Genomic DNA, 16,265 nt, shown 5'->3' with positions numbered 1-16,265 from the left:
TTCCCAGGGGAGGGAAGGGAGGAGAAGAAATGAGATCTGAAGCGATCAGATGGAAACTAACAGTTATACGAGTGCTCCTTCTAGTTACTCTGTAAAAAAAACCAAACAGAGCGAGCCAGGCTGGCTCATGGATGGCACTCATTGCCTCTTAGTAGCACAACGGTTTTACTGGGATTTGTTGGGCTGCGTGTTAGACCCAACTTAGGGACTGTTGCTATATGCATGACTCAGCTCCTCATCTTGGGGTTTTGTATGTGCACAAGCAAGATGTGACTGGATCAACGTCAATTGCCTGTTCATCTTTGCTCTATGCAGAGACACAGACATGTTTGTATTACTTTAGGCGAGGAGTGGGGAGATAGGTGGTTACTGTGAAGCACCCCAGTGCGTGTTGTTGTGTCTGTGTTGCAGTGCAGGATCCTGGCACTGATGCTGTAATGTAAATTTGTGCTTCTATATGTGTGGTCTGTTTTTCTCCAGGAACAGGTAACTTGATCAGGGAGGAAATGTTGCAGGTCTTTGGGGAAGCTGAGTTGTGTGGTATTAGCCAAGTTCATTCACATTCAAGGAAACCCTCTGCCTGTATTATTTCCCTAGCACCAAGCCAACTAACAGAAACTGTTAGTTTGTATGCATTTAAATAAACAATAACTTTATCTCCAGGTGCCTGCGTTGGTGTTTTATTTCCTTCCTCACAGAAAGGCTGTAGAGTGCTTCTGTTTCCCAAAACCATGATGCTCTCTGAGGTTTTGCTGCAGTTGCTCAGCACTGCCCAACCCAGCTGCACTGCAGTCAACAGCATGCTCAAAAACCTTCCCTTTGGAGCCTGTCCATGGAGTTTGGGTAGCTACTGAGTGTGTTCATTGTCAAGGTCAGATATCCTTCCTGCCTTTGCTAGTGCCTATAAAAGTAAGGGAAGGGATATGCTACCTTGGGAATGGGACCGGCTTCTTCTGGAGAACTGGCTATTTACAGACACTCAAAAAACTCTGCAGTCATAACATCAGAGCAGAACTAAGCCTGCAGATAGGATTCTCTCCCACTTAGAGAGGGTAAACACGGCAGATGGATGGACCTAGCTCTTCAGAAGTCCCCAGCTTAGGAGAGCATCCCGGAGGCACCAGTCCCGATCGTTGAATGAAGAGGTAGGTGAGCCCCCAGGGATGCCGTTCTCTTCTTCCCAGTGTTTTGCCATGACTTTGTTGTTAGCCATTTGCTTTGCTCACATGAAGCACAGTGTGCTTAGTGAGTTATTTCTAAGGGAATCTCTTGTGTTACAAAGAAACAGTGCAAATTGGAAGGGACTGATGAAAACACCTGCTCTGCAGCCTCTGAAATAAAGAACATAAAGTGTTCCAAGATAACCTGTTCCTGTACCTGACCAGGTAGGTGTCTGAAACAGGTCAGATGAATTGATTTTAAACAGTTTTTTCCTTCTTGGCTGTAAGGGCAATTCAGTGTTCCTCTGATGGACCTCTTTGTGTAGTAGACTTCCGAGATTAAGTCTCTTTTAGAAAACCCATTTCTAGCCAAAAAAAGCAAACAAAAGCCTGTTCCTCTGGGAAGGAGCTTTGCTGCATCTCAAAGCATAATATAAACTGAAGAGGAATGAGAAAATAGAGTTATTTGGACTTACAACAAAGACTTCAGTGCTTCATTAATGAATTAGCTATACCAGTGGGAAGCAAATTATTTCAACAGCTCTCTTACTCCTAAAAAATCCTGTCTTTAATCTTAAATGGATTTAAGATAATTTCCCTTAAAAACACAGTCTGCATCTTTCCAATGCTCTAGGCAATAACAGCCTTCTGCTTCTGGTGGCAAATGGGCCAAACTCTCTGTGTCTGAGTAGCCAAAATGTGACCTCAAGGGGAATAAAACGATCCCTGCCTTTCTGCATGCAAGACTTTACAGTGAGTGTTCAGCCCTAACAACCTCAAACATGTTTACGTTCCTGGACAGTGAAATCTGCAATGCCCAAACAGGGTAATTCTCTACAGAATCTCTTCCCAACCTCTTTTATCTCCCAACTCCCTCTGAAGGACTTTTGCCATCATTGCATCTGCTTGGAATTGGTTCTAAAACCAAATTTTTATCCTGGTAGTAGTGACAGGTTGTTTCATTTCTTGTCCTTATTATTCGTCCTTAGTTTACTGCAGAAAGAAAACCTCCATATTATTCTTCTGTTTTTGTCACCATGATTTTCTCTAGCTGAATTTACATTTGACTAGGGAATGCTACAGCCCAGCAATTTGCTGTGCATTTGCCAGTTAGTGAAACAAGAAATCTCAGTGGAGGAAAACCCAGCGAGTGTCTTAATAGGCAGCAGAGAAAATGAAGCAAGTTATTGTAGAGAAGCAGATAGGGAGAGCAAACCTGACTGTCACACAGCTTGGGAAGCAGCACTTTTCACTCTGGGACCTTCTCTGGTTATGACAACCATGCTGTCTGATTTTTAACCTTCTCCGCTGAAGAAGCAGAGCACTTTGGATACAACAATCCACCCTGGGATTTGTGCTGTACTTTCATGCATATAAACCAGATGAAATCATTTGCATTTATTTTTTTAAGAATTACTGTGATTGGTAGTAAGTCCTAAGTGCCCTGCGTGGTGCTAGCTGAGCCACCAGGAAATGTTCATCTTTTGCCACTCATATGAAATTATCAGGACAAGGACCACTGGAGGATGGACCAGACATCAGAAGAGAGTTGTCAGTAAGTTTATTTTCATTTTACACGCAGATGCACATAACCAATTCTGCAGCTGAAGTGTATGTTTAATTTTACTGACAAGCCGACGGGCTTACACACTGAAAACACCGTAGTTTCCGAAACCTCTTCATATAAACTCAGTAGAGTCACTTGGCTGTCAAGATGTTTTTTCACTATCAAACTTGGCACTGGACCTGGGTATCTCTTTACAACACAGGCAATTCTTCTCTCCTTTAAGCACTTCCCTACAACACACTGCAAACTGCCCATGCTTTGCTCACAGTGCTGGAGCGTTGCCCCATGCTCATTCACTCGCGTGTTTCCCAGAGGGGAAGAGAGGCAGAGAAATAAATCAATAGGTAGTTCTGCCTAGGAAGTCACGCTTGACTTCAAATAAATATATTTTCATCACACTTTGGGGGAAAGTGAGTTGTAACTCTTTTTCTTGCAGCAGGAGTTGATCTCATCCATTTACGAGCATTTTTCAGCACTTGGCTATGGAAGTGCTAAACGTACAAATAAAGGATTATCATGGGCTTTCATGACATGTCTATCTATCTTCCCAGTATTTTCACGCTTGTGTCCAGCTTCCAAGCTAGGATAAATAACAGGGCAGAGCGATAAATAACACTCAGACACCGACCTCTTGGGAAGAAAAGCCGCCAGTGGACATTGAACACTTCTTAGGGACAAAATGCATTTACTTCCCTTTAGGAACCCTCACTTGGGATCAAGCTGGGCACTGGGCTGTGCTGTCTTAGAAGAAGAATTTTTGGGGCATTCATCCTCAAATCAGCCCACAATTTGTTCACTGCATTTATTTACTTTTTTAACAAAACTAGCAGAATTTCAGCATGTCCCCAAATGACATTTTCAAGGAATGCTTGTGTTGATGCAAGGCAAAAGCTCAATAATTTTTGGTTACAAGCATGTCTTCTTCTGAGTGATGCCAAACTCAGTGTGCTAAAAGCTGCTTTTAGACCGAAAAGAAGATATTTTGTACAAAACTGAAGGTGAGTTCCTGGCCACTTGATTCTTAGTTCCTCTGTTTCAAAATTTCCCTCTTGGTGCACGCTTTTTATCCCTACCACTTGTCCCCTCTTCCCAAAGCCTTTTGTTCTCCTTAGGAATAAAAATGTGGCCACTTTTTATAAGACCGCACAAAATCTTCATCCTACAGCTTCCCATCTCACCTGCAGGTCTATGTGCTCACAAGACAGAGATACATTTCACATCTTTGAGCTTTGTAGCCACGGTTATGATCTTCCATAAAGGGAGGAGAACTCAAGACACTGGACCTAAATGAACGAAATGCACTCAAAGAGCCACAATATCTTGCAGAGAAGTGTCTCTATCGTATGATGGATGTGTGAGTATGTTGAACTACACTCTCAGTTCACTGGTTTGGGGTGTAGGACAGTGCAGAAGACATGCTTTTAGGGACATGCAGCTCGGGTGGATGCACTGGGATCAGTTATGGTTTTGCTCAGGTGCTGTGTAGGGTGAGGGAAGAACTCCCAGCCCCTCAATGGGAGTAGGAAAACAGACTTAATTTACTGACTGGTAGAGGGAAAAATGATAATGCAAAGCTGGCTACAGCTGGGAAGTGCTGGAGTGTCCACTTGGGGGTGGCAAAGTATTTCAGCTGTGTCTTTAGGGAGCTGGAATTGTCTTTTCTCTCCAGGGCCTTGTGCTTGTCTCTTACCTTTTCTTCGGCTGTTTCTCAAGACTGCAGGTAAAATGGCTCTGTTAGGAAACATGAGCTAAAATTCCCCCTGAGTTGCAGGAAAATGGGAGTCACCAGCTGCAGTGTGACCCCCACGTCTTACTGCTACCAGCAGGCATAAGCAAAATGAAAGACTTTTGGGGAAACAAGGTAAGAGCTCACTGTAGCAGGAGTATAACCCATTCCTCTATGGGGGGTAATGTCATCTAGATCCGCAGTGACCAGACTGGAATGAGCTTTGATGACACACAGTATGCTATCTTTCAGAAGCTGATGTCCTTATTCACTGTGATGACTCTTTATGGAAGTCCCAGCCCCATGATGGTACACAGAGGATGATTTTCCATGCCAAGCCTGAGCCGGCTAGTCGTGCTGGCTAAACCAACCCCTGTACCATGATTCACAAGAGAGGCATTTCTCTGAAACACAGCAAATGTTCTTTGCAACTTGAGACACAGCACTTTATAAAATTCTTTCTCATGTGAAGGATTCACCATGGCCTCCTTCCCCAAAACTCCTTTGGGTCCTCATCTCACATCCAGCAAAGCTCATGAGGTCATCAACTTGGATGGAAGTATGCTGCCTTCAGGATCTTTTTGCATTATTGTGGTGCAGAAGAGTTTCCTAGACCTTATATTGTGCTTTTGGCAAAACCTGAATTTAGTAGATGCAAAACTGTTGCAAAATACTCCTTTTTTTATTGTCTTTATAACAGCTTCTATGATCCTGCAGGTTTGCCCTATTCTTGTGCTTTTCAGGCTGTTCCCTGGTGGTTGCTGAGCCTTCATAGATCTCTGACCTCTGCAGTCCACCATGGGCAGGTGTAAGTTTTGCTGAAGCACAGCCACAGGGCTTCTCTGGCAGCGACAACACATAAGGATAAGAAGCTGCTGCAAACTGCAGGACATGGGGTACAGCAGGGACCAACCATAGCCCACCTGCACACAGTCAGACTCAACTCAGTTCAAATGGACAAAAATATGCACAGAACTAACCTGCGAAGGCTGCAGACCTTTGAGGTACCCTCCAGTATCCCCATTTCAGACAAGGGAACATTGTCAGCCTCCAGGAATGGTCATTTCACAGGTAATGCATACTTGTGGCATGCATGTACTATTTCAGCAGTCTGACTATTGCCAACCATGGTGTGAGGAGGGACAGCAGCAACTTGTAGACTTTTTAGAAATAACCCATGTTAGGGTAGTTTTTGACAAAGTGATTTGAGGGATCAGTCACACACACACACACACACACACACACACACACACGTTTACTTAGTTCAGAAAGCAAAAGTTTGCTTTACGTAGTTTTTGGTTCCTCTTTCCTTAGGCCCAGAAATAGCAGTTTCTTGATGCTGGTGCCTGATGTTTATCAGCCCAGCCCAGGGCTCATTCATATATACTTGATCATACTGCCAGGAGAGGCAACAGCTGCATCTCAAGGCTAGAGGAGAGATAAATGAGAGCAGCTTCGTTAAGCCAGATGAGGGCAGGTGGGGCTTGTCTAGAAAGTTGCCCCAGTTTAAGCTGAGTAAGAGCTGACCTTCAGGCTGGCACACACAAAGGCTCTTGTGTAAGATTTGAATAAGCTGTGTCTCTCCTGTGCTGGTAGCATTGGGAGTGTGTACTTTTGTAGAGTAAGTCTTTGCTGCAGAGTTTGCAGCCAGGAAGCTGAGATTTCCAGCCCTCCAGTTATCTTCAGGGTAATAAAATATGTCCCTTCCGACCCAAACTATTCCATAGTTCTATGATTAATAACTTGCTAACGAGCCTCCTCATTCATTCACTCAACATGTCAGTCTGCAAACTCTTCTTGCTGAAATCAGTCTTCCAGGAGGCTGTCTTCCCTTTCTATTTCCCACAGTCATTTTCTTCAGCTTCCCTCCCTTGGATGCATCACACCATGGCAAATCACAGTCCAGTGGAGAGCTGAGAACTGCTGACAGATGTCCTGTTGGTGCCAGGCACACTTGTGTCTTCTGCAGAGTCCACGAGATTGTGGTCTTCAATCATGAAGATGCTCTGCTGGGCAGGAGTCTTGCTGGCAGCATGCTTAGAGGCCCAGTGCTTGCAGCCAGGGGAGATGACGCTGAGGAACGCCATCCTGAAGCGCTGGGACAGCAGGTTGTAGATGATGGGGTTCACAGCAGAGCTCAGGTAGAAGAAAACACCTACGGGGAAAGGAGGTAGAGAGACCTCATTCATGGGTGGAATTAAGCAAGAGGAGAAAGGAAAGTGGCAGATATTATTAGCTAGATCTCTCCATCTCCAGCTGTTCAAGACCCAGCTCTCTCGAGCTGTCCCGACCTGCCTGCAGCACAGCCCTCATCCCCACAATGGGATCTGCACAGCTGGTGCCCCATCACAGCTGCCATGAGATAACTTCCAGACAAGGGGAGCTAATTTCTCTCAGCACCCCCAGGATGATTGTGTGAGATTGAATCTGTCTGAGCTGCATAATAGCCACATTCAGTGTTTTCCCATGGCATACTGAAAAGAAGCGTCCTCCTTGAAAAAGCTCTCATTTTATGGTTTGTTGGGCCATAAATGTTTGGTTGTATCACTCAGCTCTGGGCAGGAGGTAAGTCTGCTGCCCTGCCATTCGGTAAGGTTTCCTGCAGGATGATGCCTGCTGCTGTATATTCATTAGAAGCAGCTGAATGACAAAAACATTCATTTCTGAATGTTTCCAAGATGGAAAAACAGCTGGTAATGATGCATAATATCCTTTTTCTTTCTTTTTCTTTTTTTTTTCTTCTTATTTTTTGCAAACATTCAGACAACTGTACTGGACAACGTCATGAATGCTGCAGAAACTTGCCAGATGTTCTTATTTAAGGCACAAGTCTCATCACTGTCTACCAAAACCAAGAAGCTTTTTTATGCATGCCTCATGTTACGTAACAATAAATGACTACACACTTCAAGTAAAACACAAATACTGTGTTCTGTTTTTTTGCCAGCACCTATCGAAATGGAAGAAGAAAGCTTTACCTGACACCACATGAATTAAATTGAATACATTAGCCAGAGGCTCAGTCCATTCCACAACAAAGCTGAAGAAAAGGCGATCTATATGGAATGGAGCCCAGCAAACAGCAAAAACCATCACAAGAACAACTGCCAAGGAGAAAGAGAAGAAAAGTTAGTTGATTATGCAAGGACATGGTTCAACTGCCAGTACAGAGCAAAGCTAGTTGAGAAAGTTGGATGAAAGATTCGGGATGAATGAGAACGTGTTCTCCATGCAGAACTTGCCCTCTGCTGACTCCAGTAAGGATTCTTGCAAACCTGTTCCAGGTGGGTACTGTGAATATCTGTGGGCACAGTTGTGGGCACAGAAAAATAAGCTGATTTTGGAGTGCAATCTCTTAGTCCTAGAAGGTGACTTAAGCTGCCTAAGAGAATAATGGAGCATAAAATATTGAAGCTGATTTATGTTTCCTGCATAAATGCCATCTCAGTAGCAAGGTGAACTCTGCCTTAAACATAGCCCTTAATTATAAAGTATTCATAGTGCTTCAGGGTAGTTGGAACACCAGTTGTTGAGAGTGCTGTCCAGTGTATGAGTTCACCTTTTCCTTGGGAAGGTCTAAGTGTTTATTTTCACTTTGAGAAAGAGGAAAATTTGATTATGAGTCTTTTGATCACTAACCATAACGTGCCAGTCTCAAGCCTATTGCTTGGTAGCTTTCATTTCACGACCTGGTCACTGAATATTTCACTAAAACTCCAAAAGGTTTTTATGTATAAGTTCCTCAGCTGTCTGAAGTGAACATGCACGTATTTACCTATGCTAAACAAAAGACAGAAGGACCCACTACTTACACAACATCTTGGTGACTGATTTTCTGGATGGTCTCTGAACGTTCACGGATATTTCCTCTGCATCCAAAGATCTGTCTCCTTTCAGCTGCCAAAGGGAGGGAGGAACAAGAGGGATTAGATAGGAGATGACAGCCCCACAGTGCACACTGCTTTTGGTATTTTTTACAGCTGTAGTTTGAGTTTAAGAGGGCAAAATTTGAGACAACCCAGGGCTCCTTGAAAGAAATCGCACTGAAGTTTCAGTTTTAGTCTACACTGAAGGTTGAAGCCTCAGGTTCCAAACAATGTGCAGATTTTGTATACCTGAGAATGCGTATTAACAGCAAATTGGTATTGCAATTCCACATTCCTCTCTCAATGAGTCAATATTTGGTTCACAGTCTGTTCAATTTCAGCATTATTTTCTCTTCTAGCAAAATATTCTTTGTTTGTTTTCCTAAAAGAGTTCCCCACAATTAAACACAAAGCAATGATCCAAAAAAATGCCCAGAGAGGTCTTAGTGAAACACAGCTGTAATCACTGGAAAGAATTGTGTACGATTCCAAGGAGTTCGTTTCATGCCCTGAGTGTTTGGACTAATTGATATTCCATCCATCTGATGAAAAAGATCCATATATACTCTATAGCAGGCAGCCAGTGCACGCAATCAGCACAGATCCAAGCACCCACTGCTCAATTACAAGGATTTATACTTTCGCTTTGTTTTCTTTGGTTTTGTTCGGTTGTTGTTGTTATTTTAATCAGTTTTCTAAAAAAATAGATACAAAGAACAACAAAATGCTTCTCCCCCAAATGCTTCTCCCCCCACACGCCTATGGTGAAAGCACTGATGCTTTGGAGATGAACAACAGCTAGATAATCAGGATGAAAACACGTTTTTGCTTTGATTATAAAAGGAATCATCTATGAAGACTGCATAATTGCACCCAGCTTCTTGCAGAGAGGGCTGCTGATTATACTAAATCTTCAGAGCAGTGCTTTTTTAACAGAGAGACTGGAAACTTTAAATTTACATGGGGAAGAATATCAGGAATGAGGGATAAGATAAAGATCAGTCTGGGCTTGAAAACACATGAGTTGTGCCATTTTCTTATCCATTTTCTTTCCTGGTGTTTGATTGACAGTATTTATCTGTTATGTTGTTGTAACACCAATCAAAGAGAGCTTCTGCCAATACTTTATTTATTAGTAAAACCAATAAAAGAGAAACACATGCAAATTGAATTATGTTCAATTATAGTTTCCCACGTTATACATTATTCCCTTTTGTCACTTTAAGTCCTATTTGCTGTTGCTTAAGAATAGGATCAGCCTATTTGTAACACATCTGGTGAAAAATGTCTGTTTGGATTGATTAAATTCCCTTCAGTGGTTTTCTGCCTCAGCAGTAATTTATCCCAGGAATATTCTGAAGCCTGGTAGAATACAGTGCTCTGATGTTGAAATGAAACAGAGGCACACGTATCTTTATTTTTCACCCTCCTCTTATCATTTTAATGATACTTTAAGGCTCCTCTTCAGCCTCCAGTGGTAATATATGGGGGTGTAACTGGTAAGAACAGCTCAGCAGTTGCAATTTAGTAGAACAATGAGTTATGAGAAAGGAAAAAGAAATGAGTTCATGGCAAAGCCTGAGTTCATGCCAATGGTGTAATAGAAGTACTACCAAGGTGGTGGTTACTTTTACTTCACTGTGGATATACGAGGCCATATAGAGTTACCTGGAGATGGATGTTACCCAGCCACTGCAAGAGACTTAACAGTGTCTGGAGCAAGAAGTTGAAAATAGGATTTTAACTTTGACATCTTTATTAGCTACAGCATTTCATGTTGGAAGTCAGCAGGCAGGGTGAAATTAGGGCCTCACCTATCCCCGGACAAAGATGATGAAGCCATTCAGCAAAAGCAGGACAACATTTTTCAGTTTCCTGCAAGTTACTGACACAAACAACGATCAAATGTTCACTCTAGGTGATTAAAAATGTGGTGTTTAGAAGGTACATGCCTTCTACTAGGGCATGCAGTCCTGCCAACCTGAGCGATTTGTCGGTGCTGTTGGGACCCAGCTGCTGAACTGCCATTGCTGCCCTGTGTGTTCTCAACTCACCTCATTGCAAAGGGAAATGTGTTAGTGGGGACAGGGCTTGCATAACTCCATGTAAAGGGGGAGAGAACTCTGGAGGTACAGTACTGAGCTCTGCACAAATTAACCAAAGGTAGCCAACGTCAACAAGTGGTTCTGGTTTTAACAGCAGGGTGTTTGAGAGACAGAAGAGGTTTTGATGAGAAAATCAAGAAAAGCTCCACAGTGGCAAGAATAAGTTGCCTTGACTCAAAGACAGTTAAAATGTGCCCAATGTGACAACAAGAGAAGTGTTGGACTCCTAGAAGAATTTTGCTTAGATGTGGTCAGTATGGTCACATCTGGTCATCTATTTCCCTCTATAGGTGTCTCAGGTAGGTGGGTAATCAAGCTTCTGGACGCTCTGCACTCCTCATTGAATATCAAAAATCCTAACTACCTCAACTGCTGGAACTATCTATTGACTCTTACATTGTAGTATTAAACCAGAAAGTTGTAAAATTAAATCCAGGTTGATCATGAGGCAATGGTGATGAAGTAACCTGAAGTCTTTGCTGGCCATGAATTACCTCATGAGAAAGATAAATATATACATATTTACTTTTAAAAGTAATAAAATTAAGAATTAAGTCATTGACCATATGACAGAGTAACCTTTCACAACTAATGTGTTACACATGCTTCCTTCTCTGTTTTATCCTGAGGCACAAACTCTGGAGCCTTGACAAAGCTTGAAGGAGAAACTATATCAAGAAGATGCCCTTCCACAAAGTCAGCTGGAAGTGATGCCTCTGCCTGCTGAACTGGAGCTGTTTGCTGAACTGGAGATGTTGTTCAACCTTTGGATCAACTCTGAACTTTTCCACTGCTCTCTGTGAGCAATGTATGGCACTCAGGGGATTCTGTAGTGTTGCTGAAGCTTCAAGGTTTTCATCAGCTGTGAGTAGAGAAAAAAAGTCTTCTCTTGGAAATCACGCACACACCATTCCCCTGTCATTTCTGTTGAACATAAAAATGAAACCTTTGCCCAGCACAACTTGGAATGCAATGCAGACAAACCAGGGGGTTAAAATTTGGAAATAACAATTGGATATACAGGAAAGCAAAGGCATATGCAATAAATATTGCAGCCCTTAGGAAAGACAGCTTGAACAAATCTGTCAATAAACAGATACCCCTGGATAGCAGCCCTTGTTTGGCACCTGGCTTCTCTTCTAGGATGAGGATTGGGAACTGTGAAACTATGCAAAGATTTCACAGCAGCCACTGAAATGTAGTTGCTTCGAAGGTATTCTGTTTGTATAGATTTCTGGTAGATAATCCCTGTGGCTTTTCCTGGGTGGGGAAAAATTGCTTTCCTGTCATGCCAGAGAGTAGTAAATACCAGCCACAACAATAAAATGGTGTATGAATTAGCACAGATTTGGTTAAATTTCTTGCACGTTATTTGGGAGGTTAATCAGTCTTTACAAGCATGTTGCATTCCTTTCTTCCTCTGTGATCAGACACAGCATTTTAAACTCTAAATTATATTCAGTGCAGTGAGATAGGGTTCATATTTCTGAAATGAATGTAACATAAGAGAAGAAAAAAAAACACCGACTCTCTACGATTAGCAACACTGGGCTACACAGGTTAATAATGCTGTGATGCTGGCTATTTTCTCCTTCTATTTAAATAATGACAATTGGCAAAGCTAGTCTCTGAAAAGATCCCAAATGTGAGCTCTAAGGTAGCCTTAATCAGTGTTGAAATTGTGCTATAGTTATCCAAAGAGAAGACTGCTGAAATTGCTGGCTGCAGCAGCAAGGTAGCATTTCAGTTTGTGACAGCTTTGTGAGTTTTAACAACTGAATATTAACATCCTCTCCAGGGAAGGAAAAAAATAAAGTGGTGTAATGGAAATTCCACAGTCACAAGAAGAGGGAAAACAAATCATACACAGGATTCTATCACCAGCCCACTCCTTTTCATTCTTTTCACATTTTCCTTCTGTTTTATTTCTTTCTAGTCCCTGTCACAGAGGTGTAAATCTCTGAGAGGCTGGAATCATCAATCTACACAATGGGATGTTTAAATAACATTCAAATGTGAGGAGCAATATGTTCTTTTTTAAAAAAGGTCAGGGTATATTATTCCAAAGCATAGCTGTATCCTTTTGAGAATAGGATTACAGCAAAGAAAGGGTGTTTCCAGGGGTTTCAAAAGGACACATATTTATACATACATCTTTTTGGCAAGACAGATGGGCAAGAAAATGTTGAAATCACAGACACAAACACACAAGTATGGGTTACAGAAACACTGAGCACTTGAGCAGGACTTACTCTTAGCCCCATCAGATAGTACAGCACACTTATGACCCCCATAGGCAGCACATAGAAGAGGAAGGAAGTAATCTGGACAATCCAGTTGTAGATCCACATGGGCACAACCACAGTGCAGGTGGCAGAGCCAGGGACCAGGGTGCCGTTGGGGAAATACTGCAGCATGATACCATGGGTGCCCGTGTTGGGGAGGGCAAAGAGGATGGAGAGGACCCAGAGCACCACGATGGTCCTCAGGGCACGCTTGCGAGTGCTTTCCAGCTTGGCACGGAAGGGATGGAGGATGGCAAAGTATCTCTCCACGCTGACTGTGGTGACGCTGAGGATGGAGGCGAAGCACACCGTCTCAAAGAGAGCTGTCTTGAAATAGCAGCCGATGGGACCGAACAAGAAGGGGTAGTTGCTCCACATCTCGTAGACTTCCAGAGGCATCCCAAAAAGTAGCACGAGCAGGTCTGACACGGCGAGGCTGAAGAGGTAGTAGTTGGTTGGGGTCTTCATGTTCCGGTGAGTAAGGATCACCAGGCAAACTAAGAAGTTACCAATCACCCCAACAACGAAGATGACAGAGTACACCAGAGCCACGGGCAAGAACAGATGGCTGCGTTTGGGCCCGCATAGGAAGGCTAAATAATCCTCAGTGCTGTTTAAGTACCTCCTGAAATGTTCCTGCAGAGCAAGGTGATTAAACCAGGAGGAATTGCTGATCCAGGCCATTACTGGACCTGCTGAAATGTCCCACAGCTGATATCCAGCCTTCTTTAAGTCCCTCTGTGCTAGTTCGCTCACTTTTTGTAGGGAGAGGGAGAGAGGAGTTGTCTTGCCAGATCTAGATGCACAAAACCACGGAGAGATGAGTGTTTGCCTGGCTTCGGTTGAGGGTTTGCTGCTGTAACAGCTGTTCCCCTGTGAGGAGTCCCTAAGCCAGAAAGCCCCTCCTTTCACACATATTCATTGGCTCACTAAGTGCATTAGATTATAGAGTAAGAAAATAGGTTTTGGCTACTTGTATTACCTCCTGTAGCAGATACATTTACAGAATGAAAGATGTGGGATTCAGAGAGATGGGGATGTGAAATATAGGATGAGAAGCTTGCCGTGAGACGCTTGTATTTGTCAAGTGGTGGGAAACCAGGCACAAAAAAATTGTGTTCATACTACATCCTGCTATCCACGAGCACAAAAAGAAGATCTGGCATGATTTTATCTTTCATATCTCTGCTGATTTTTATTCTGTTTTCTGCAGCAATAAGTACTTGGAAACAGAGTGTGATTGGCAGAAAATCGTCCTGTCTTTGTAGTCATTCCTGTGCAATGACATCTATGTGAAAATCTACACAGTTTCAGCCTCTTTTTAAGGAGTACATATATTTTTTTCTCCTGAAATCTGACACTGGGTTTTAATGGCTCTTCTCACAATACAATATTTTACAGCTTTTATAAGGGAGCATTGTGTCAAAGTGCACATGAAATTTGCACTGAAGGTTGGAAAAAGGACTGATAGGAGATTACAGAATGACGGAATTTGATCTCATTTGGGGATCAGATCAGAGATCTTTCTGAAGATCATATTACTCCAAAGATGTATTTAATGCCTCTAGAATGAAAGTTATTGTATGCTCGTAAATTGCTTCTTCTTGAATGAAAGCTGTTCTGTAAATGTACTTTCTGATCTACAAGAACGATGACTGTGTCACAACAGAGTATTTAACTCCTGATTAGTTCTTGATCCTTTGTTGAGATGGTGGCCTCAAGTTGCACCAGGAGAGGTTCAGTTTGGATGTTAGGAAACATTTTTTCTCTGAAAGAGCAATAATGCAGTGTCACAGCTGCCCAGGGAGGTGGGGGATCACCATCCCTGGGGGTGTTCCAGAACTGTGGAGATGTGGCACTGAGGGACATGGTCAGTGGGCATGGTGGAGGTGGCCTGGGGATGGATTTGGGGATCTTAGGGGTCTTTTCCATCCTTAATGATTCTGTGATCTGTGACAGAAGGCATCACAGCTAAGTATCTTATCACTTTCAAACAGTTTCTCCTTCCTGCTTTAACTTCTGGATTAGTATTGGTCCAATAACTTTGGAAGTTAAAGAAAAATGTTGCAATAAGCACAGTTGTCCTCAAAAAATAGCAGCAGGAGGTAAGGAACAAAGGTCCAGTCCCACTGCAGCATCTGACGTGTGGAGCTCAAAGGATTTTTTTTGCCTTATGACTGAGCATTCATTTAAATTATTAACGGCATCAAGCATACTACAAGAACTATGCTAAAGGACAGAAACACTTTTCCTGTAATAACTTTCACACCTGCTGAAATTGTCTCTCACATAAACTATCTCCATTAAAAAGAATCTACTGATTGATTCTAGCGTTGCACGGAGGCATTTTGCTCAGCACACCAATTGGCTTGGGGAGCTGCAAGTGTGCTCCTTTGACCTGCTTCTGCCTTCCTGAGGGATTCAGCTGGAAAAGATTCCTTTGCTTTTTAACAATGTCAAAATAATGTGAATTACATCTTGAACTACTGTTGGCACTAAAAAGGGAAATCATTGCTAGAGTGCTGGGTTGAGGCTGAGACTGACTATGTCAGAGTTCTGTGGGAGAGAAACATTGCAGGACTGAACACCTTCTGCACCTCTGCTTAAATTTCAGGGTTTTTCCCCCCGTCTCTCACTGATATCTCATTTATTTCTATTCCTCCTTTTTCTTTTTTTTTCCCCTGTAGGTTCCATAGCATCATAACTGAGGTGAATAAATACTTCTAAAATAGCCACCAAATTGGTCTGTGTTTTGATCCACATACATTAAGCACTCCACAGAAACTGAGAAGGAAACTTGAGATCTGTTCAGCTTGAACTCAATCTTACAGATAAGGAAATAAATTGGTTTGAGTTATTACTGAAATGCCAACAAGGCAGCCAGGGTGATCTTGAGAGGAAAATTATGGGCTGTAGAAACACAGGAGGGCACTTGAAAGTGTGGATGTGCCACCTGCACCTACTCCCAATTGTTCTTTCTTCTGGATACTTTCTGACCCCACCAGGGACGTGATGCTGAGTGGCTGTAAGTGTAAGAGCACAGGAGGAAACCAGGACTACTGGTCTATCAGGCCACTCCTGGAACCGTGTCACTATGACCTCAATTAAGTGGCAGATGGAGAGGACAAGAAGGGCCAGGAGAGTGGAAAATACATTGCAGTTCATTTCTTGAAGCTTTATTCAGTGTCCTTTATTGTATCTATCCAATAAGGATTGGAGGATATATCTAAAAACTAAAGATAAGTTCTTGCTCTGCATGATTAGAAATATTTTATTTTTACAGTTGAGATGGAAAATAAATATAGATTTTTCCTTTTGAAATTAATATTAAAGCATCTGGGATTTTTCAGTTGAACACACACTTCATTAATGTTTGCTGTTCTGCACTAAAGGAGGATGCTGCACTGTGAGCTGGCTGTAGAAGTGTGCAATTTCAAATAAGAATGTGTTAGTTAATGTAATGTAATATTTACCTGACTGTGATGTGTGTTATGTAATGTACATGAATGCAGTAATAATAATGCTATTAATATTTAATAATTTATTAATTATTCCC

General features: G+C 42.4%; 1 protein-coding gene across 1 annotated transcript; it reads right to left on the bottom strand.

Moving 5' to 3' along the window:
* Positions 1-2,833: 2,833 nt before the first annotated feature.
* On the bottom strand, positions 2,834-13,545 carry NMUR2 (neuromedin U receptor 2). Its single transcript, XM_010719160.2, has 4 exons — positions 12,677-13,545; positions 8,266-8,350; positions 7,432-7,557; positions 2,834-6,608 (listed from the first exon to the last, which is right to left on the bottom strand). The coding sequence occupies exons 1-4, from the start codon at positions 13,391-13,393 to the stop codon at positions 6,349-6,351; spliced, it is 1,188 nt and encodes a 395-aa protein (XP_010717462.1). The 5' UTR covers positions 13,394-13,545; the 3' UTR covers positions 2,834-6,348.
* Between the last annotated feature and the right edge of the window lie 2,720 nt (positions 13,546-16,265).

Source organism: Meleagris gallopavo, chromosome 15 (genome assembly GCF_000146605.3).
Source record: "Meleagris gallopavo isolate NT-WF06-2002-E0010 breed Aviagen turkey brand Nicholas breeding stock chromosome 15, Turkey_5.1, whole genome shotgun sequence".
Classification (NCBI taxonomy): Eukaryota; Metazoa; Chordata; class Aves; order Galliformes; family Phasianidae; genus Meleagris; species Meleagris gallopavo.
This window is presented reverse-complemented; position numbering and strand designations above follow the sequence as displayed.

Excerpts from the sequence above, each read along its gene's own strand:
- NMUR2 (XM_010719160.2), bottom strand. The coding sequence starts at position 13,393 with ATGGCCTGGATCAGCAATTCCTCCTGGTTTAATCACCTTGCTCTGCAG. Across the intron at positions 8,351-12,676 it reads ACTATCTGATGGGGCTAAGA|CTGAAAGGAGACAGATCTTT; the intron begins GTAAGTCCTGCT and ends TCCCTTTGGCAG. Across the intron at positions 6,609-7,431 it reads TTTAATTCATGTGGTGTCAG|GTGTTTTCTTCTACCTGAGC; the intron begins GTAAAGCTTTCT and ends CTTTCCCCGTAG.